Source organism: Ursus americanus, chromosome 17 (assembly GCF_024610735.1).
Source record: "Ursus americanus isolate L20-20 chromosome 17, mUrsAme1.1.p, whole genome shotgun sequence".
NCBI lineage: Eukaryota > Metazoa > Chordata > Mammalia > Carnivora > Ursidae > Ursus > Ursus americanus.
This window is the reverse complement of record NC_142143.1, coordinates 32,341,194-32,363,808: the sequence shown is the minus strand read 5'-3', so window position 1 is coordinate 32,363,808 and position 22,615 is coordinate 32,341,194. Positions and strand designations below refer to the sequence as shown.

The following is a 22,615-nucleotide window of genomic DNA, read 5'->3' as shown; positions in this document are numbered from 1 at the left end:
AGGCATGTTCTAGAGACAGAAAGAATGCGAATATAGTTGGAGGCTTGAGGGTAGTGCAGTTGGGGATTGTTGCTGGAGGGAGGGAAAGGTCAAATGATAGATGATGAGATCTAGCAGAAATGCATATCCCATGACAAGGCATTTGGATTTTGTTCTAGTTTTAGTGAGAAGCCATGAGAAAGGTTTAAGCAGAGGAGATATGATCAAAAGTATGCTTTAAGTATATCTGGCTCGCTTAATGGAATGGACTATAAAAAAAGGAGAGGGGAGGGCAAAAGCAGAGGCAGGAAGGCTTAGTTGAAAGCCTAGCACAGAGATCTAAGAAAGAAAGGGGAAATGCCTGGACAAGGGTTTTAGCAGCAGAGGTATTAAGAACTGGTCAGAGTTGGGACATATATACAAGAAAAGACTTGATAGTAATTTCCTTTGTAGCACAGAGGGATGGGGAGAAAAATCAATTTTCTGAAGAAAAAAACCCACAGAGGTAGGAAAAGAAACAAGGAAGTTCCGTGGTTTCTAGGCTATACCCTGCAGACAATTTTTATGATCATATTTCCATCATGAGTGTAAATCAAATTGACCATGTCTTTCATAATATCTCTTTAAAAAAACATTAAGAAAGAAATGATATAAAGTGAATTATAATCCAATATGATTTATAGAGACAAAATTGTCAGGTCGTAATTGGCTTGTTGTGAAAGTTACCTTATTTATGCAGCACCCTCAAAGCATATGACTCCATGAAGCATATATGGAAGAAATTTTCCCTGGCTCTTAGAACCTTCTTTTTTTTTTTTTTTAAGATTTTATTTATTTATGTGACAGAGAGACAGCCAGCGAGAGCGGGAACACAGCAGGGGAGTGAGAGAGGAAGAAGCAGGCTCCCAGCGGAGGAGCCCGATGTGGGACTCGATCCCAGAACGCCGGGACCACACCCTAAGCTGAAGGCAGACGCTTTAACGACTGCGCTACCCAGGCACCCCAGAACCTTTTAACACTTAGAATTTATAGTGTTTATGTTTTAGTACCAATAGTGACTAATCCTACATTATTATCTTTAAATGACTAATTATTACACCTTGGTTATTGACTTTCCTGAGGTCATAAAGTGACTACTAACAGTGAAATAACAAATCAGTGGCAGCAAATAACAAAGAGTATGCAATAAAATTTAAATATCTAACTGTACCTACATTTTACAAATAATTATTCAAAAAGTCCTAAAGGGCTGTGGTTGTTCTCTTATAAAAATTTTTAACATTTAATGACCCAGCATTGAATAATGTGATATTTGATAATATTTACAACTCATCATTTAATAATTCTAAGCAGCAAAAAAGTAGGTAGAATTTAGGGCAACAGAATTATTTTCATATTTCAATTAGTAGAGAAAGACATTCTAAGCAAAAACAAGTAAGTACTCAAAGTAACGAATACTAACTACTGTTTGTGTGATGGCTATACAACACAGATTACCTCTAAATTAATCATTACCTTCATCTGTTTCAATCATGCATGTAAAATACTCAAAATTAACAAACTTTTTTTTTTACTTTATGCAATTAGAAGTTTACCTACTAAATTGCATAATTTAAAAAGAAGTAAACCATACCCCGTGCACTTATTGTATATTACAATTGTTTCAATATGTATTTTTTTATTTAAAAAAATGGTAAAAATAACAAAACAGTAATTGTTGTAATTATCAACCTTATAATGCCATTAGCTATTACATTAAAACTAAGAACATAGGACATCCTTTATTTTGTACTATTTTTTAGTGTTCATGGTTAAACTCTAAAAAATATTCTACTAAAAAGAAGTAACACTGAAGATTAGAACCATCGGTCATAAAACATTTAATAAATAAAACTGTTCTAAGCTCTTGCATATATCAAGTGATTTAATCCTCACAATTCTGTAATGTAAGTAATAATATTATCACCACTTTATAGATAAAGAAACTAAAGCACAGGGGTTTTTAATGATTTGCCTAAGGTCACACAGTTAGTGGTGCATTGAGGATTTAAACTCAAGCAAGATAGCAGGCTCCAGAGTGCAGTGCTAACCATTATTTTGTAAAAACAAGTTTATAAGTTTGATGATTTTCTTTTTAAAAATTTTTTAAGTAATCTCTACACCTAACATGGGGTTTGAACTTACAACCCCAAGATCTAGAGTCACATGCTCTACTGACTGAGCCAGACAGGCGCCCCTAGTTTGATAATTTAGATATGTGGATTAAATTGGGGAAAAAAATGAAAAAATACACTATTTTTTAAGGGGAACATTATTATATAAATTTGCTTTTGATAGGAATGTCTCATTAGAACACTCAGTTGGTCAAGGGAGGACTTTTCCCAATGGCCAGTCATGGAGAAGAGTGTAAGTGTTTAAGAAAGTGTTACCTTCTGTGCCTTTTCCTTATTAATCTTGTTCTTACTCTGATGCAGTATTAAAGGTTTCTGACAGTTCTGGGCACCTGTGTTGGCTGACAAAACTGTCATACACACACACACACACACACACACACACACACACACGAACTCTCCTGTTCCATTTTCTGGAGACATTAGTTCTGTGTCTGTAAGAAAGAGTAACACATGACCTATAACCTCTTCAACCCTACACTGTAGTTGTGAAGAAGACTGAGATCAGGGAATTCTTTGGTACCCTACGTAGAATAATAATGATGACATACATGACAATTCCCCAATACTTCCATGCCTCCTACTCCAATTGGGAATTTTTTTGTTTTGGAAGGATCAAATGCTTATCTATTGTGTCCTCCATAGATATCTGCTAATTTTCAGTTCTTGTGGATAATGTAGCCCTAATGGTCATTAGGCACATTCTAAAGATACTATTATTTCCACATTACATATGAAATTAGTTCTTTGATAATAGCATCACAGTCTGACTGGTTCCAGACTTTTTTTTTTTTTAAAGATTTTATTTATTTACTTGAGAGAAAGAGAGAGAGAGTGAGAGAGCACAAGAGGGGGGAGGGTCAGAGGGAGAAGCAGACTCCCTGCTGAGTGGGGAGCCTGATGCGGGACTTGATCCCAGGACCCCAGGATCATGGACCTCAGCCAAAGGCAGATACTCAACTGACTGAGCCCCCCAGGTGCCCCTCTAAACACTTTTTTAAGTCTACCCTAAACATCTTTATATTTTCTTGTGTTAGTTATCTCTAAATATTTTGAGGAATTTTTACAACCACCAATTCAAACCAGATAATTTTCAATTTCCACCCTTTGATTGAATATGTTTAAAGGTAATGACCAATGAATTTCCATAATAAATCTTTCGTACGTAGTAAAAGATTCATCACGCTTAAATTCTACTTTTTAAGCAGGCTTCAGATTTTGAAAACTGTATTTTTTTGTAGTATGGCCCCGATTGAATTTCTATCCATTTTCCAATCCTCTGTTCCCTTCACTGTAATACTGTAATATCTGACTCACATTTTTCATAAGGTTGCTGCAAATATCAAATAAGAAAATGAGTAAAAGAGCTTTGAGAATTGTGAAAAATGTACTGGGTAAATATAGGTTATATAGCAAAATTACTGTTATTATTATTTAATACAGTGAGGGGTGTAGTGTTTTTAGTATGTTCATTCAGTAACCTTCTTGACCTTGCTATAGTAGTTAACAATATAATTTTACAAATACTTTCCAACCTGTCTCACAATATTTTTTCACCTGTTTCAACTCATCAATTTTTTTTGCATGTGCACTTCCAATATAACATAACTGTTTGGCTAATTAGAGATATTTTAAAACATCATTAATATAATTTTTGTATCACAGATGAGCCAAGAATGTTTTTAATCTTTCTCTGATTTTGATTAAAATTGTGCTAATGAGGTGCATTACACTAAAAATACATATATATTATTCTACAGCTATTTCATTATTCAGTGTTTGTCTTTTTTTGGATAGCATCAGAAAATTAAGATTTATATGCTAAATGAAACTCTTCAACGACATGTATTAACTCACTTATGGGTACTTTTCCATATTCACTCTGAAATAATAATTAAAATTAAATATTGGACTTCTTGCATTCACTCTATCATCAATCAGGAAATTGAAAATATTTCTCCATTGATAATCAATTTTAAGAACACAAAAACAATGAGACAGAATTAAGTTGAGCTGGCTAATAATTACAAATGCAATGTACATACACTCAAATATTTCTTCAACACACTCCACTGAGTAATCGTGGACAAAGCATCAGAGAATAAATTAACTATCTGTATCTGGAAGTTTTAAGATAAAATAAAGTATTTACTAAGATATTACAATGCCAAATTGAAGATCTCTGAAAATATATATTTACTGAAAAAAGGTTCAGTGTGAAAGGAGAGAAACATGAAGATAAATAGATAAACTTTGGCCATCTTTATTCAGTTGTCCAGAGGGAAAGGGCATTGAAGTTGGGGCACCAGGGAATAAATCAAAGAGATATTTATTCCTAGTGTATACTAGACATTAAAGTTTAATTGAAATTTGACATATAAAACTTATTAGGACAAATATTTCATATGGAGGCCTACTTTTTTTTTAATTTTAAAAAAGATTTTATTTATTTATTTGAGAGAGGCAGTGGGAGAGAGAGAGAGAGCACAAGCAGGGGGGAGGAGGAGAGGGAGAGGGAAAAGCAGACTGCCCGTTGAGCAGGGAACCTGATGCAGAACTCGATCCCAGGACCCTGGGATCATGACCTGAGCTGAAGGCAGATGCTTAACCGACTGAGCCACCCAGGTGCCCTGGAGGCCCACTTTCAAATCAATAAGAATCATTAAAATGATAAATTATTAATTAAGAATTACATTAGAAGATATGCTTCTAAAACCCAGTATACAACACTAGAATGCAATCTACAGACATATGGAAAATAATTTGAACCTGTGAGTGCATTTTCCACAGAACCTCTGTTACAACTATTTAGGAGGTCAGCCCAGAAAGTCTGATACTGACACAATCCAGCTACTATGTATAGGAGTGACTCAAAGTGAAATGCTTTTATTGCTTAAATTTTGGGGAACCATATTCCATGCTTAGAAATTAATAGTTAGAACTTTTCCTGTTCCAAACTATTAGTGGCACTTGTGCCCGAGCATTGTGATGGAAGGCTCCATCAGACTGAAAGATGAAAAACTGTGGAGCTTTGGGGGCATATCTGAGTCGAGGTCCATTGCTCAAGGACTGTTCTCTGCTTCCTTCTTATTGCTATTACCTATTTTTTAAACTGGAGATTCTCTCCTTCTAAACCAGTGGTTTTCTACCAGGGGTGATTTTGCCCCCCAGGAGACATTTGACCATGCACGGAGACATTTTTGATTTTTACATTAGAGCCCGAGGGTACCACTAGCATCTAGTGGATTGAGGTTGGGAACATAAACGTTCCATGACGCACAGAATAGTTTCCTGGTAGCAAAAGCTTATCCAGACACAAATGTCAATTGGTGTCAAATGGTACAATGGTAGAATCCTCTTCCAGATTCACAACAAAATATATGTCACAGTTTCACCTTTACCCTTTTTCCTTATATCTTCTGGAGAATCTAATACTAAAATTTATGAAAACAAAAATAATAAACAAGGGAGACATTTCCAATCTCAAGTACTCTAAAATAAATGATGAAATTTGGCATTCAACTTACTGGAATACAAATGCAACTTTTTTTTTCTCCTTTCACCCCACAGCCTATTTTATGTTTGTTACTATCAATCCTGTCCAACTGGATTTCCCTCTGTTAATCCCAGAACTGGTCCTAAGGAATGCTGATATTTACATTTAGAAACACAAACACTCAGAATAGGGCTAATTTTAGTTTAGAAAGAAAACTTCCATTCATAGACTAGTACATCTTTCTTCTTCATTAAGAAACAGTATAGAAATGGTCACGAGACCAGGGCAGTGTCAGCGTTGTGTGGGGGAATGGGAGTCTGCAGAAGGGGTTTTCATTGCTGTTTTCTCTTACTACTTTAGAGTCTATTCTGTCCTGACAGCAGGGACGAAGACCAGAATTAGGAAAGGACCCAGAGTTTGGGGAAGAGGAGGCCAAGACAATACCTGCAGTCTTTACAGGATGAAAGGGAAATTCCCAGAAACAGCCATGGGAAATGAGGAAAAATATCTCTAGCACCCACGCAAGGCTGGGGGCATTGTGGGGACATAAAATATGCTAGAGAAGTCAGAAATAGCCTTTAAAACGACCTTAGCGATAAAACTACATTGAATATATCACTATCTTGTTGGGTTATTTAGAAGACCCTCTGGACTCTAATACTGTCCACAAGTCACCATTATTCAAATGAAGTGGCAGATGACACTATATTTACTAATCTGGTTGCTGAATACAAACCAAAGATTATGAATATTCTACGTTTTACTGACCTTTGGCCAAGCTATGATATTGTCATAGTATTGTTTTTCCATGAAGTTGAAAGTAAATAAATGCTTTTCAGTTTCCATAGGGAAATGAGAACTGTCTCCTTAGTATTTTAACTCATAATACAATTTATTCCCTTCAAGTTATTTATTAAACCTCAAAACACATTTATACTCCTCAAAGGACAGAAGTTAATTTTATCCTGATATCACTATGTATATTCAATGCCATAGCAAGGAACACAACTAGAATTGATACAATACGAATACATATGTAATTCATTTTTGTGTCCTGTATTCTGATAAATGAAATACAAAATCGCAATACAGAGAAAAAAAAACTTAGTTCTTGCACAGATTCTGATCCAGCAGAAAGCAGATTTTAATGCCTCATAATACGTATATTTTTTGTAGAAAAGATGGGTGGCTATGAAGTTATGAAAACCATCCTTAGGCAGTTCTTTCTTGAAACATCTTGACCAAATAAGTAATAACTCTCACGGGGTATGACGTCGAGTCAAACAGAACCTTCAATGTATGGCTCACTGTATGTGGCACTCATATTAAAAACATATCAGTAAATAATACTGGGAGATAGAATAACCCAACAATGCAAGTTTCAGCAATGATGAATGGTAGTGGGAGATACAAGACAATAATAAGAAAAGAAATTTGATTTCAGTATGTTTATCTTATGTTCAAATCTGACAATACCTTGTAGAAATTCACATTTCTTTGAATAAAAGAATATGTCATTAAAGAATAAAGATGGATGATGATAAAAAGCAAGTTTACCAATTTAAGAGCCATACCAAAGGTTATAAACTCATATTTGAGATTACAGACCCAACTCTACGCCAATTATAAAATTTAAAATACTGGGGATGCCGTAAATAATGAGTTTGGATACTGAGCATTTAAATCACATGTTACAGCTATTTTCAAACAAAAATATCATACTTCCAAATTTAATAGCATCTTTTCCCAATATCAAAATTATCACAGTACAACTATAAATAGTTTAATAAATTAGCTTCATCATTATTATATAAGAGAAAAATTTATATTTTGTATATGAATGGGCAACTTTGTTATAAGAGTAAAGGAATGACCCAAACACAAGCAGAAATCTAGAGAGAAAATTGGGTAGGATAACAACTTAAATGTATTTAAAAAAAAAGTTCTATGCAAATTAACTGAATCCATTCTAAGTTAGTTATCTTCCAAATAAATTGCCCATTCAGAATTATGGTATATGAGTTTTATAAATTGCTTCAACAGTCATTAATGAAACTGTAATTTCAGCAAATGTGAATAAATGCTGAGGATAAAATGATATAGAAGATAAGATGATCTTTATGTGCAGGAATTTGTGATATAAAAGCTATGCTTTGAAAGGGAGATTCTAAAAATTCAAGACCATTTAAGCATTATTGAAAATTATGAGATAAACTCTGAACAAACATGCTATAAAATTCCCAAACACAAAAAACCAAACAATAATAGTAACACTTAAGTCATATTTAATTAATAATAATAAAAAACATAGTAATTGACCTCAGTGTCTTCAACTTATTCTCCAGTCCTATAACTCTTTGTAGAAAGTCTGATTAAATAAAAGAGCCTCAAGAGACTTAATTTGGGGCAATATGCTGATTTAGATCTTGTCTGTAGGGGCGCTTGGCTGGCTTATTGGGTACAGCGCGCAACTCCTGACCTCAGGGTCATGAGTTTGAGTTCCACATTGTGGGTAGAGTTTACTTAAAAATAAATAAATAAGTAGATCCTCATCCCCTTTCTTTAAATTAATTAATTAATTAATAAGTAAAAATACTTTAGATCTTGTCTGTAAAGAAGACCCCTTCAACTTGTGATTTCACATGACTATGTGTAGACCTGGTAACTGAAGGACAGGTATTTAAAAAATAGTAAAGTGTCTGTGTGAAGAGGTACATTGGATAGTAGCTCACTTTGCTGAATGCTTAGTGTGTGTCAGGCACTGTTCTAAATGCTTTATATACATTAACTCAGTTGGTTTTCATCACAGCCCTACCAGATAGGTCCTATTGTTAAACCCATTTTACAGATTAGAAAACTGAGGCACAAGAGATTAAGGATTTACACACACACAGAGACACACACACATAGAAATCACTAGTTTTATGTTTTACTAATGCCCGTTTAATTTTCTAGGAAGTAAGCCAGGTATGCAGAGTAAGAAAAACCCTCTACATAACATAATTGCAGGGTAGCTATAATACATAAATCCCATAAACAGAGAAAAGGGAAAGGAATGTGTAAAGAATGTGTATTGGAGACAACTGGGGGTTAAGTAAACTAAGCTCGTAGTTCAGATTCCGGAAATTGATTTAATCAAAATGTAAATATTTAACATGTAGTATTTACCAGATGAAATGCTGAGCAAATAGCTAATCTCACTGGAAATTCTTATGCTCACTTCCCAGTGTTACCTGTGCCTGGCAAATACCTAAAGTTTCCTTGTTGATTTGTACTTTTTAGAGAAATATTTTATAACAAGAAAGCATACATATATTTATTAAAGGAAAGTTACCTAGCCTGAATATTTAGTTTAATGACAGTTGTAGTTATGTCAGCTATTAGCATGAGTTTTCCTGTGGGCAGCTAAGTCCATAATTGGTTTTGCCTACTTAGTTGGAAGATATTCCCTAATGATGGTGATTTTTTAGCTTGTATCTGCCTGCAGCCACCTACTCTTCCCTCTCTAAATGTATCTGAAATGTGCTGGCATATTTGAATGGCACTAGAAAAATGTAAGAATTTGCATTATCCAGTAGGATAGCTGAAAACACAAGATGAGCTCTTTTATCCCTGGTTTCCACTTTCTGAACATACTCTATAATAAAATGTAATAAAATGTGAATTCCAAATGGAAGCTTCATCTGAAATAATCAGCTCTTCATATTAGTCGCAAATAAATTATCTAAAGAGCAACAAAGAATTTATAACTTGTAGAAACAGGAATATACCAGGGCCTGCCATGCCATTTGGTTTAAAAAAAAGGAGATACTTGAAAACATCTTGGATAAGAGAAAAACAGTGGTCATCCATGACAAAAGTGTCATATGTCCATTTGCGTTCCCCAAACTTTAAGCTTTTTCATATGCTCTCAATCCCCCTGCCTCCACCTTCTCTAGAACGTTGCTTCAAAATGTATCCCTTCTTAAACTCTACTTATCCTCTACCTTTTCCTCTGGTCCTTCCCACTATTCTGTCACATTGTAACTACTATTATTTTGACCACATATTTGCATCAAATTATCTTTCATTCACAAACTCAAAGAGCAATCCATGCTCACTTTCTTTCATTAGTTCTTCTCTTTTCAGTAACAATAACCTACCATAAAGTGACTTCCCCCCAACCCACTCCCAACAGACACATTTCTTCTCAGGCTTGTCAGAGAGCGCTGAACTGCCACACTCAGCAGCCATTTCTGGAAGGGATTCCACCTGACCTCTTTGTAACATTATGCATTGTGATCTTTCCTTCCCATTCTTGTAGCAATCCATGTCTTGACTTCTGGATTTCACCCTCTAAGTCTTCCTTTACCCTTCTGGCTTCTCCTTCACAGATCCCGCATGGGCTTTGCTTCCTCTGCATATTCACTAAATGTAGGTGTCATGCAGCGTGGCCACAGAATCTTTTTGCAGCTCCTTCCATCAAACGATGGAATGCATTTCCTCCTCCCTGAATAGACCTTGGGATATGCTACGGCCAGTAGCAGATGGTAAAAACCATGTATGCAAGTTCTGAAGTTCAGATCTCAAAAACTCTTGTAGCTTCTACTTTCTTCCTCCTGGAGCACCGTCCTGGTACGGCTGCTTGATGAAAAAGCCTGAGATGAAAGACCATATGGAGAAGAGACCCAGCCATCTCAGTCGGCCCATTAGAACCTAGACCTCAGCCAACCTGCTCTCATTGAGAGAGCCTAGGTGAACCAGCAGGAGAACCACCCCCAGTTTATCCGCAGAATCAAAACAAACAAATAAAAATTTAAAAATAACAAAAACAAAAATTAAAAAACAAGAAAAATAACAAGTTGTTTTCAGCCACTAATTTTTAGGATGTTTTATTATGCAATAAGTACTAACTGATACAAATGGCATCCCCCAGTTTCCTGTGACTCATTTCTTGTCTCATTAAACACATTTTGTGGGTGACTCTAATATTGTCCACAACTTTATCAGCCAGTTGTATGCCGATATTCCCAAATCTAAATATTTTGTCCTTGACCTCTAGACCCCTATTCGCAACCTCCTTTTTTGCATGTTTACTTCATATTTACTTTGTATAATCCACAGGAACCTCAAATCTGACTGATCAAAACTAATTCACAATCCTCTTCTCTGGTATTCCAAACTATTCCATCTCCTGATTCCCCATCTTATTGAATGTGATCTCTGTCCCCCGATCCTTTCTCTCAAGCTTGAAGAGTGGGATCTTCCGAGGTTCTTTTCTCTAGGTTATCCCCCTTCAACAACCAGTCAGTAAGTCTGCTTTATTCATTCTCCCAAATGTCTTAAATATGTCTCTCACCACCACTATGATTCAGACCACTCTCCGTTTCACAACAGATTCCTTGTAGTGAGCTATTAAATCTTGTCTTATTCTAAATCTTTGCCCACTTCACATTTGTGTGCTACGATATTGCCAGGTTGTCCTTTTTAAACTGCAAGTCGGCCTGTATACCTTCCTTGATTAAAATCTTTAAATGGTTTCCAAGTCCTTTTTAAATCTCTCTCTCCCTCACTCTCCTCTCTCTCTCTGCCTCTCTCTGTCTCCTGTTTTCTCTCTCTCCTGCTTACTCCTAAGATTCCTTTCATGATCTGATTCCCCCAAATCATAGCCAAGTACTCTTTAGTATGCACATGAATACGCACATAACTAGCTACCCCTGACTTCTTGCTGATCTCTGATAACTCCGAGGGCTGTCACCTATATCACACTTTGGATTTCTAGACTGGATTGAACTGCATCTGCCGGTTTTGTTTTCATTCTGGGCTTTTCTGCAACTTGCTTCCTTGCCTGAATTACCCCTTTCCCCTCTTCTCTCTTTCTTCAAATGTCCCTTCCTTTAGGAAAATTCCCTTACCTTCTCTGAATAACCCCCTTTCCTCCACCCCAGATGGAAATGGGAAATTGACACATTCAGTAATAGTATTTTCTACCTTTCTTTTTCATAGCTTGCCAGTCAAGTCCCAGACTGAATCCTTCATCTTTGAAGCCTAAGTGCCTAACATAGTAGACGGCAAATGTTTCTTTTCTTTTTTGCAGCATGGTGGTAGAAATGGGTTTGGGGGAAGTAAACAAAGAGAATTTTCGGTCAGCTAGGGCCTGGTAGTTACAACTGTCCCACCACCTATTTTTGTAAGTTAAGTTTTATTGGAACACAGTCATGCCCATTTAATTATGTATTGCCCACGGCTGTTCTCATACTACATTGACAAAGTTGAGTAGTTGAGATAGTGATATTATGGTCCAAGAAACCTAAAATATTGATTATGTGGCCCTTTCACAAAATGTTTGCTGACTCCTGACCTAGATGATTGACCTGCACCAAAAATCTGGATTTTATTATCTAACTACAAAGACATTATTTAAACTCCCAAATCCACATAATTCTATGTATGACTCTCTAGGGGATAAAAAGGTGAAAATCATGTAATCCTTAAGCAGGAGAAATTTACAATCCCCTGGAAGTGATGGCCATGCTGGAAGTCATTTGGACGACAGGTAATGATTAAAGGATCACTAAAAGGATAGGTGCTAAAGGCTTCTTGCAGATTGAGTGGGTTTAACATAGGATTAGTCAGCTTGAAGGCCCTGACTGGGAAACCAGTCTTTTGTCTTTAAAGCCCTGTTCCAGGTGCAGTATGCTCCATATTAATCAGTCGCATATGGATGTCAGAAAGTATCAGAGTAGGCTGGATGAAAAGCTGCTTTCACGGTCCCATCTCAGGTGCGGTGTGTCCAAACACCAGGTGTTAGGAGGTGGAATATTTGGAAACATACAAATTAGACCTTGCATTTTTCACTCTTCACCTGATGTTCTTCCTTCCCCAAAGAAACCTTTGCCATTTTTTCTCTTCTTCATGATGATACAACTATGTTCCCAGCTACTCAGACCCAAAATTATAGTTATTATCGACTCTCTGTTTTTCATCCTGATATTCTCTACTGCCCCATCCACTCATTTTTGAATTCCTATCAATTCTCCCTCCATAGTGACTCTTTTAACAGTAATCACTATCTGACGTCTTTTTCATTTATTGTTCGTTTATCATCTGCTTGTCCTCCCCTGCACTATCAGCTCAATGAGAGCAGAGATCTTGACTGTTTTCACACTATTTCATCCCCAGCACCTATAATGATGTGTGGCACATATTACAGGTAAATAAATATTTATTGTTGAATACATGAATTTTATTGATACTTTAAAATACCTGCTTTATATTTTAATTATTTATGTATGTCTGTGTGTCTCCCGATCAGGAAATTCCTTGAAAGTGTGATCTATATCTGATTCATCTTTAATCTTCCATCATTCCTCCCCCCAAATGTATGGTTCATTTAATACTTCTGAATTAAAAAAAAAAAAGTCATCAAATAACCATCATCTTGAGTCAGCACAAGACAAATATATGTAAGTAGATGCCAAATCTGACAAAGTGGGATAGTTGATGAATGTTTGTTTTTAGAAGCTAAGGCAGGTAAGTTAGCAGTGCGGTAGTATGCTCAGACTGTGGACAGTATTACATAGCACAAGCTGTCATTTCACTTAATCCTGGAAACTGTGATCACATCAAGTTCTCCTAATTAAAGGTAGAACCACTAAAGATGATCAACATTTTTTAAAAAAGTAATTTGGTCTAAGTCTCATGCCTATTATTAATAGTTCTCGAAAGAAATTCTTGGGCTTTCACTATTAGAGTAGAACAGGCAGTCAAGAAACCAAGGCTACTATTCCGTAGTCTTCTGCTAAAAAGTGCCTAACTCCCCACGCTATTAAAAAGGAAGAAATCTCAAAGGTCCAAGATAGCCTCATAAGCACTTTTTCTAATTGTGTACAACTCTATTCTTTATATGAGATTCCAGTTATTATACATCTATCATGGAAACACTCATGGTTTTTCAATAGCATCTCTTATGGCTTCTAGGCAAAGGTAAGGTCCTTATGTGCAGATCTAAAAATAGGCTTTGAAAGACTGTGGTCTCCCCAAACTAGTGCTCTGCTACTGGATCTTAAGTACCCTCAGTTAACCACAACTGCAGGGAATTCCAAAAGGATTGAAAAATATCAGAGTAAGAGGAGCCTTAGAGTCACTAACGGTATCTGAGGTGGTTATAACACATCCTAGTCATTGGTTGAGAACAAGTATACACTGTCCAAGTGAATCAAGAAGACTCAGCCACAAAACTCCTATCAATTATATACCCTAATTAGTGAGCATAAAACCTTGCTAAAGTTGGACCACACTCTGCATTAAAAAATTAAAATTAAAAATGTCCACAAAATAGAATACCTCAGTTTTATCAACTGATAAACTGACCAATTTACTATGGTTATTAGAAGGAACAGTAGTCAACTATAGTTGACTGTAAGTCTAATACTGTTATATAAACACATTCTTAAAATTTTTTCTGTACACTTCCTCAATTGTAAAATTCTTCTTTTTTTTTTTTTTTAACCAGCCCAACGAAGATTGTGGATTCTTGCCAAACTGACCATATTTCCGCCTGCTTCTGGATCCTTATCTTTTGATTACCCTATCTTAGTCAGTCTTACCATTGTGTGATTCAGCCCCCTCCTACATCTTTTTATATATCTTATTGTGCTCCCTACTCTTGTCCAAGCCTGTCACCTAACTGTGGGAGTTTAATAATAAATGCGATCTAATTATGATGATGCTTCTTTTATTTTTCTTTACCTCCATGTACTCCTCTGTTATGTACTTCTATTTAGAGGCAATCAAAAACATTTATTGAGCACCTACTGTACAAAGGAACAGCCTTCTTCAACTGCGAGAGACTACACTCTCATCCTCTTAATTGCATCATAAAGATTGTGATTTTACCTACCCTGTCAAAGACAGCTTCCCATGGAAGAGTGATTTAAAAGAAAGTTCATGCTTGAGAGATTTAACTACAGTGCTGTTCTCTCAATTAGTTTAATCTCTTAGGAATGAGGTTGTGTCTTTGCATGTCTGGTACAATACCAAATACAGAGTCTACCATTCCTAAAGAACTAAAATAAAAAGATAGCTACTCATAACATTCATATATTTGTATTATTAAACTTAAAACTGTGCACAGCCAAAAGCACTCAATAATTCCTAGATATTATAATTTATAAACTAATCATATCTTTTAATAAGTGGAAATAAACACATTTGACTTTTACCATAATGTTACCTTTTGTGGTAGAAGTTATGTGACAATGCATCATATTTTAGGTAAAATAAAATTACATACCAAAGAAATTTATCTTTTAATTCTATTTTTAAAAGTTATCTTGAAAAGGTAAACAAGCAAGACAAGAGAATTAAATTCTACTCTGCAGAGGGTATTTTAGAATCATAGAACCTTAAAAATTAAAGGGACTTTAAAAATCCAGTTCAGGAGTACCTGAGTGGTTCAGTGGGCTAAGCATCGCCTTTGGCTCCGGTCATGATCCCGGAGTCTTGGGATCAAACCCCATGTTGGGCTCCCTGCTCAGCAGGGGAGTCTGCTTCTCCTTCTCCCTCCCTAGCTCTTGTGCTCTTTCTCTCACTTACTCTTTCTCTCAAATAAGTAAATAAAATCTTTTTTAAAATTTTTTTTAAAAATTAAAAAATCTAATTCAATCTCTCATTTTATTAGACAAGGATAAGACTAAAATATTTAAATTGTGTATCCTTTCTTTTTATCAAAACTCCCCAAGGACACATAAGGAAATATCCCCTAAACTATGGTATAAAACACATTGCCAAATCGTTAATGGTCTCATATCTTGGCTCAAAAGAGGTATGAGGATTAAACCTAAACGCTGTCAGAATTCAAATATTTCATCAAGATCCAAAGATAGTTTTGTACAACACTGACAGACTCATTCTAATCATATTCAGTAATTTATAATATACCTCTTTATATCTACAGAGGAAAAGAGATCAGTGGTGAAATAGAAGTTCTGAGGTGAGATTTCAAAGACCAAAATATCATACCCTGTTTAAATATAAAACTTAGATATATTTCATAGCATTTCAATCCTACAGGCCTGAACAAGGAGTGAATATTTATTGAGCTTTTATTACTATCCTCCTAGTATTGTGCTGTCTTTTAAATATAACCAGACTTAATCTCATACTTGGTGGTTTAGGATTAGCTCTGTTTTAGAGATGAGAAAACTAAGTCCTAAATAGGCCCCACAGAATAAAGGTTAAGTGCATGGATTCAAATCCTGTCTCTGCCACTTATTTATTGTTGCACTGTTCTGTGTCTTAATGTCTCCAATGTAAAATAGGGAAAATAATAGTATCTTCTTCACAACATTAAGTATTATGTAAATCACTCAGAACAGTGGCACATGGTGTTATAAGAGGTGTTAGCAGAGGGGGATTTACCCTGAAGCTGATGAAGCCAAAGCATAAGGGCTGCCTCCTTTGCACAGTTGTCTTCCCCCAAACGACCTTAGTAATACTTTTATTCATAATTGTATATTAAAGAGCAACCCTCCTCTAACTGCCAAACTTGGATTTTCCCTTGCATGCTTTTATTATCGTTGTTGTTGTATTAAAAAGATTAAATATTTGCCCCAGGGCACACAATCAGTAATGGCATATCTGAGATATAACCTAATGTCTGCTGGAATTCTTAACCAAGATATTTTTCTGCCTATTTCTAGAATTTTCCTTTGTCTCATGAACTATAATTATCCTATACGAAGAGAATAAATCCTCATATCATGTAAGAAAACAAATATTTCCTAATCATATTTCCCTCTTATCACAGAAGAAGGAAGAAATGCTCCACAGGTAGCAGTGGGATCAATAGTAGCCATTCACCCTCGTCTGCCGAACCTCACTGACAGACATGGTGGCACTCAAGGAACATCAAGGGAAGTAAGAGCATGTCGAGAAGATGAGTTACCCTGCTTCTTGGTTTGTTTTCTATCAGAAGCCCAGTAAAGTCTATTTGTCAGATATGGCCCTTCACCATTTGAAAGCAAGGAGGAGTTGAGGCTGAGAGCAAGAATGAGAAGTCAAACTTGAATTTATGGATTCATTCTTTTAAGTTACCTATGCATCCACTCAACACTGATGTACTCTGATCCAAGTACTGTATGGGGACCAGGTGTATTTGAAGAGTATATGCTGAATTCATTTATTCAATCAACAAATATTTGAGAAACTACTCACTGATTACCTAGAAAGGAACAAGATAAGTAAGGTCCCTGCTCTCACTGAGTATACTCAATGAGAATTTTTTATAGATATCTCAAGTCACTTTATTTATAAAAACAGAGGCCATTCTAGCCTGCAGATATATAAACCTTTGAGGATAACTTTCCTTGTTTGTCAGCATATTTAATACCCATTGATCATTCTTATTCATGAAATATCTTGCTTCTCACTGCCAGTGCTGAGCATGTACCCACGATTCTAGTCCAGTTACAAGACATAATTACTTTGCCCTTCGGTGACCATTTACATTAGCAAGTTTTCATAAATGATAATCAACAAATATGCAAATTTTCTATAGAAGGTGTAGACTTACAACAGGTTACACAGGAAAGGAATCACAGTCTATTTTTTTTTAAAAAAAGGAAATGTTATATGTGTTGTATGTGTCTTGCCAAAAAGATGTCTTTAAAAACTCCTAAGAAAATATACATTAAAGAACATTAGAGAGCAGAAGCATGTTGAACTTTTTTCTTTCACATATACATAGTCCAGATAACATATTGCCTCATTTTAGAAAGCCAATATGCCAGAGACAAAGAGATTCTCTATCAAGGACTGGTAGCCACATACTCCTGAAAGAGGTAAATACATGCCACTACTCAACTTCATTCTATTTTCAGAACTAAAATTAAAAGAAGAGAGCCACATTTTTCTGAATTTTTAGAGCTATTATCAGATCTCCTGGAACAACATACCAATCAAATAACTTCAATGCTTTCTAAGTTATGCAGTCCAGGTAATAAAGATGTTCTGTAAATAAGACTGTGAACCAGCTACAAGCTTTTAAACATTTTTTTTTTTTTTACAAAAAGTCCATTTAAGAACCTTTCACTTTGACGTGTTTCATGAATGGATATAGAACACAATACAACATCTTGTGTAGTGGATTTTTAAGTTGGCTTTAGTCGTATGAATAATAATTCAAGATTTAACCTAGAGCTCCATTTCACTGCTTTCACTGCTCTTGGTATATTTCTGGCAGGGATAAAGCATTCCAGCCATTGTTCCTAACGGGCTGTCTGCTGTCAACTAGTAACTACTTAAGTTACCAAGTACCATCAGGGGAAATCTCTTTCAGAAACTCCTGGGAACTAAAAAGATGTACATACTCAAATATCATGCATTTCTCAATCCATTTTCAGGAAAATTTTAAGTATTTATTTGAGGTTAGACAAAATGGTATATGATAATTTTCCATTCTGCAGAATTCACACATTACCAGACTTCTAATTTGAGAGAAAACATCCATCTTGCCAGCAATTTTTACCTTAACCACAAAACTTAATTCTTCCTTCTGATGAAGCATTTGTGGCGTTGTTACTACAATCAGAAAATTTTAAAAGATTAGTTCTGATTGTAAACAAAGAATCTTATACTGTCTCCATTTCTTTTTTTTTTTTTTTAAAGATTTTATTTATTTATTCGACAGAGATAGAGACAGCCAGCGAGAGAGGGAACACAAGCAGGGGGAGTGGGAGAGGAAGAAACAGGCTCATAGTGGAGGAGCCTGATGTGGGGCTCGATCCCATAACGCCGGGATCACACCCTGAGCCGAAGGCAGACGCTTAACCACTATGCCACCCAAGCGTCCCTGTCTCCATTTCTTTTATTTATATGAAAGTTAGAAATGAAAAGCATACAAAGTTTGTGTGCCAAAATACCATCATTCATGACCATGCATTATTCTCAAATTCCCCAAAGACTGTTGCCCATTTTTTAATTTGAATGCTTCTTAAAATTTAGAAAAGCTTATCTAGTGGGGTAGGATTGACTTGGCACCCAAATCCATAAAATTATTTGTCTATTTCCTTGGGTTTTGGATTATATCAAATGTCAACCAATCCTTTATGAAGTATTCACTTTTATACAATACCAACTGAGCTCAGGTGATGACTAGAGAATAAAATAGTAACTATTTTTTCATAATTTAATTTACAAAATTATATAAATAATTGTATCACAGGTCTATAATCTGGCAGGCACTGTCCTAGGCATAAAAACACAATGGTGAGTAGACATATATGGCACTGCTCTCTCTAAGCTTTACAGCTTGTGTTTTCTTTTTCTTTCTTTCTTTTTTTTAAGATTTTATTTATTTATTTGACACAGAGAGAGACAGAGAGAGAGGGAACACAAGCAGGGGAAGTGGGAGAGGAAGAAGCAGGCTCCCAGCAGAGGAGCCTAATGTGGGGCTTGATCCCAGGACCTTGGGATCACGCCCTAAGCCAAAGGCAGACGCTTAACGACTGAGCCACCCAGGCGCCCCTACAGCTTGTATTTTCTAAAAGATTTTATGCCTCATACTTGGAAAAGACAGAAAGAGAATAGATGCAGAAAAGTTCAATAAACAAACTTTGTCAAATTTTATGATCTCAAATTCCTACGATTCCTTCTAGTAATCTTTATTTTTTCCTGCCCACAAAGACGCAATTATGTTCAAGTAGCTCTTTTACTTGTATAAATTATATATCACAAGATATACAAATGCATTTCTCAAATTCTTCCTTTGCATTCTGCAAGGAATTTTATACTATATATTTGAGGAATGTCTTAGCTGTTATCAGATAAATGTTTTATCATCAATCACATTTACTATCAAAGGATGAATCACTTGTCATTTAAGGAAAGATACTTAGTTTCAATATGTCCAAGTAAGATTATTTAAATCATTATGGAACCTAGTAAACAACAGGGATAGACTTAATCATATTTACTAAGTTTCACATGTAGTTTCACCTTTGAGAAGGTACAAAAACAAAGCAGAACAAAACAAAAATACCTCATCTACAGTAATAGTAGGCACTGAAAAAATAAATATACATTAATTCTATTTCAATACACCACGTGGCTTATATACTGCTTAGTTTCAGACACCCATATTTTTATCTTTCTGACCACTGCTGTGGCTTACATTTTTCTTAAGGATGGAAAAATACAAATTTGTAAAGGGAAGCACTCAATTATTAGAGCAACTTATACATATCCTCACTGTTACCACTTTCATCAAAACACATTCATAATAAAGCATCACCATTGGGAACACCATTCCATTCTCTCAGAAAAACCTGAAAAACCTGAAATATTTTTTTCTTTTCCATTTTTTCATAATTTTGCATAGAAAATGTCATATTAGAAACTGTATACCCACCTCCCTGAACGAAAGCTAGTTTTATGGGTAGATGATACAGTGAGAAAACTGAGCTAACGTAAGTGGACATGTACTTCCCTGAGGGAAACTCGCAGGGATGCACACAAAGTTATACTGAACTGTTATCTGGCATACCAATGGCAGAATTCTAGAATAAATAATAATCAAAATCAAAAACAAAAACACACATACATGAAATACCCTGAACTACAAGGGTATATTTAGAAGGATCAGCATGCCAGAAACTTAATTTGTTTTATAAGACCACGAGCTTTCCGCGAGTAATTTTTATATATTTTGATGGCATTAAAACAAACATACTTCAAAAATAATGCTACTGCATAATCCTTTAAAAAGTAGTAAGGCTTTTCTATTGGCAAGGGAAGCCTTTTGGGATTATTTTTTAATCCACAGATACCACTAAAATACAAACCTATTTTTACTAATCATCACTAACATTTTTTAAAGAATATCCAGACATATTTCTTTATTTTAACATATAGTTTCACTAATTACCAGAAACACCACATTTGTGATACCAAATTATTAGAAAAATAAAACTGGTTTAGAAAGTTTCATAGTACTGATTATTGTTTTCACTTCTTAAGCAAACTTAACTAAATCATGAATACATTTGGAATAAATTAAAAACAGAAGTTTTCAAGTAGACATTTGTGCACAAAATGTGGAGATTTACTTTAAAATTGTATCACCATAAATTATCATGCAGACACTTTAAAATAATTGTGTCATTTCCTACCATGTAATTGTATGCTTTTAAATTTACCCTGAGTAAATTATGACAAGTACTAACAAGCATGATGGAGAGAAGTTATGGAAAAGCCCTTATTCCAAAATAAATATACTAACAGAGTAAAGCCCATGTCTAAAATTATCCTCACATTGTTTTAGCATATAAATGTAACATTTGGGGTGCTAATAAAATATTTAATAGGACTGAAAAACCCATCTGGCTCAAGAAAAATCTGAATGTGTGTGTGTGTGAGAGAGAGAGACAGTGACAGAGACGGAGATAGAGAGACAGCGACAGAGAGAGAGAGAAAGAGTAAAACATTTCTTTACACATTTACACTATGGGCACTGCAGGCTGGAAGTAGCAAGACAAATCAAACCGAAATTGTATTAATACCGATTAAGGAGGGCAGCTGCTTGAATCCTTTTGTACCTAAAACCAGCTAAAGCTCTCAAAGACATTTGAAACAATCAGTTCACAAAGAAAGTTTCTCTACAGAGTATTTTCACTTTGGGAACTTTCCAGATTTCAGGAATGCCCCACTCTAAGGGGAGCCAAAGCATTGTTTCCGGATTGTATCAGCAGCTGTGCTTTTTGTTCTAATTAGTGGCTAATAAATTCTAGTTATATCTTCATCAAAATTTTTAACCCTTCCTATAATATGCCAGAATTTGGTCTGAACCAAAATGAAACTTGCCTTCCCATCACTCTCAAACAAGGCAAGGCAACACAAAGATTTTGGTGATGGTAGCCATGGAACCGGGACTGGCTAAAGGGGGAAACAGAATCAAAATAATTTTTTTTTTCTTTTCCATGATCCTTGAAGTGGAGTAATATCCTCGCCAGCTGAATATAAATATAAAACTTCATTCCCAGGGCTTTTCCCCCTAAAAGCAATTTTCATCAGCATCTAATTGCAACAAAACACCTACTTTCACACAGAAGCCCCCCGGCACACACACACGCCGGACTTTACCTGTTTTTATGCCGAGTCTTGAGCAAGTTTCTTCCAAAGGGAGCCATGGCCCGCCAGGCAGGCGAAGAGAAGGGGCCGTATCTCAGTTATCTGGGGATGGGGGTGGAGGGAGTATCTGGATTTCTAGGTGAAGGGAGGAGGATTGAAGGTTTCCTCTTCACCTCCTCAAATGTTCCTGGCTTTCAGCTCATTAGCAGCCGGCTAACAGAGTTGCTAGAAGTTGTGCAACTGCTGCCTAGCTTTGAACTGCTGGATTGTTGTGGCTGCTGCACCTTTGGAGACCTGCCCAGCTTAAGCCTCGAAGAAGGCGTTTGGAAGCAGGAAAAGAAAAAAAGAGAGAGAGAGAGAGAGAGGAAGGGAGGGGGACTCTATTGTGTTCTGTAGTTATTTGCAGACTAGCTAAACTTTAAGAACTGCCAACCCCACGGGCATGGTAATACCCATGGAATGGGAATTTCATTCCGTTTGGAAACCCCCCCTCCCCCACTTTCCACACCCAATCACACAAGGTGAACTAAACACATAAAAGGATTAAAAGTAAATACCCCTTCCTCCCAACCAGCTCCAGTCTGTGAAAAGTAATCTGATCGTGGCAAGCAAGAGTGAGGGCCAAGAACTTTTTGTCTACCGATTGGACACAAAAATCCCCTGCCCAAGATTTGGGGGGGGGGGGTAGTGGGGGCGGATCAGGGCTGTAAAATACGTTGAGGAGGAGCGAAGCCGGAGACCGAATCAAGGTGGACTCAGAGGTCATTTGGAAATTGGAGCCTAAGAGTATCCCCCAGCTCCACTCCTCCACACTTCGCAAGCTCATTTTCCAAAAGTTGAAGGAGCTAAAGGACCAAAGGGC

At 36.0% G+C, this 22,615-nt stretch overlaps 1 protein-coding gene across 1 annotated transcript in view; it reads right to left on the bottom strand.

The window, feature by feature from the left end:
- RASSF9 (Ras association domain family member 9) overlaps positions 1-22,348 on the bottom strand; it is a 28,691-nt gene extending 6,343 nt beyond the window's left edge. Inside the window, exon 1 of the mRNA XM_045779884.2 lies at positions 21,766-22,348. Within this exon, the coding sequence (XP_045635840.2) occupies positions 21,766-21,812 (47 nt within the window). The 5' untranslated portion in view covers positions 21,813-22,348. The remainder of the gene's footprint in view (positions 1-21,765) is intronic.
- Between the last annotated feature and the right edge of the window lie 267 nt (positions 22,349-22,615).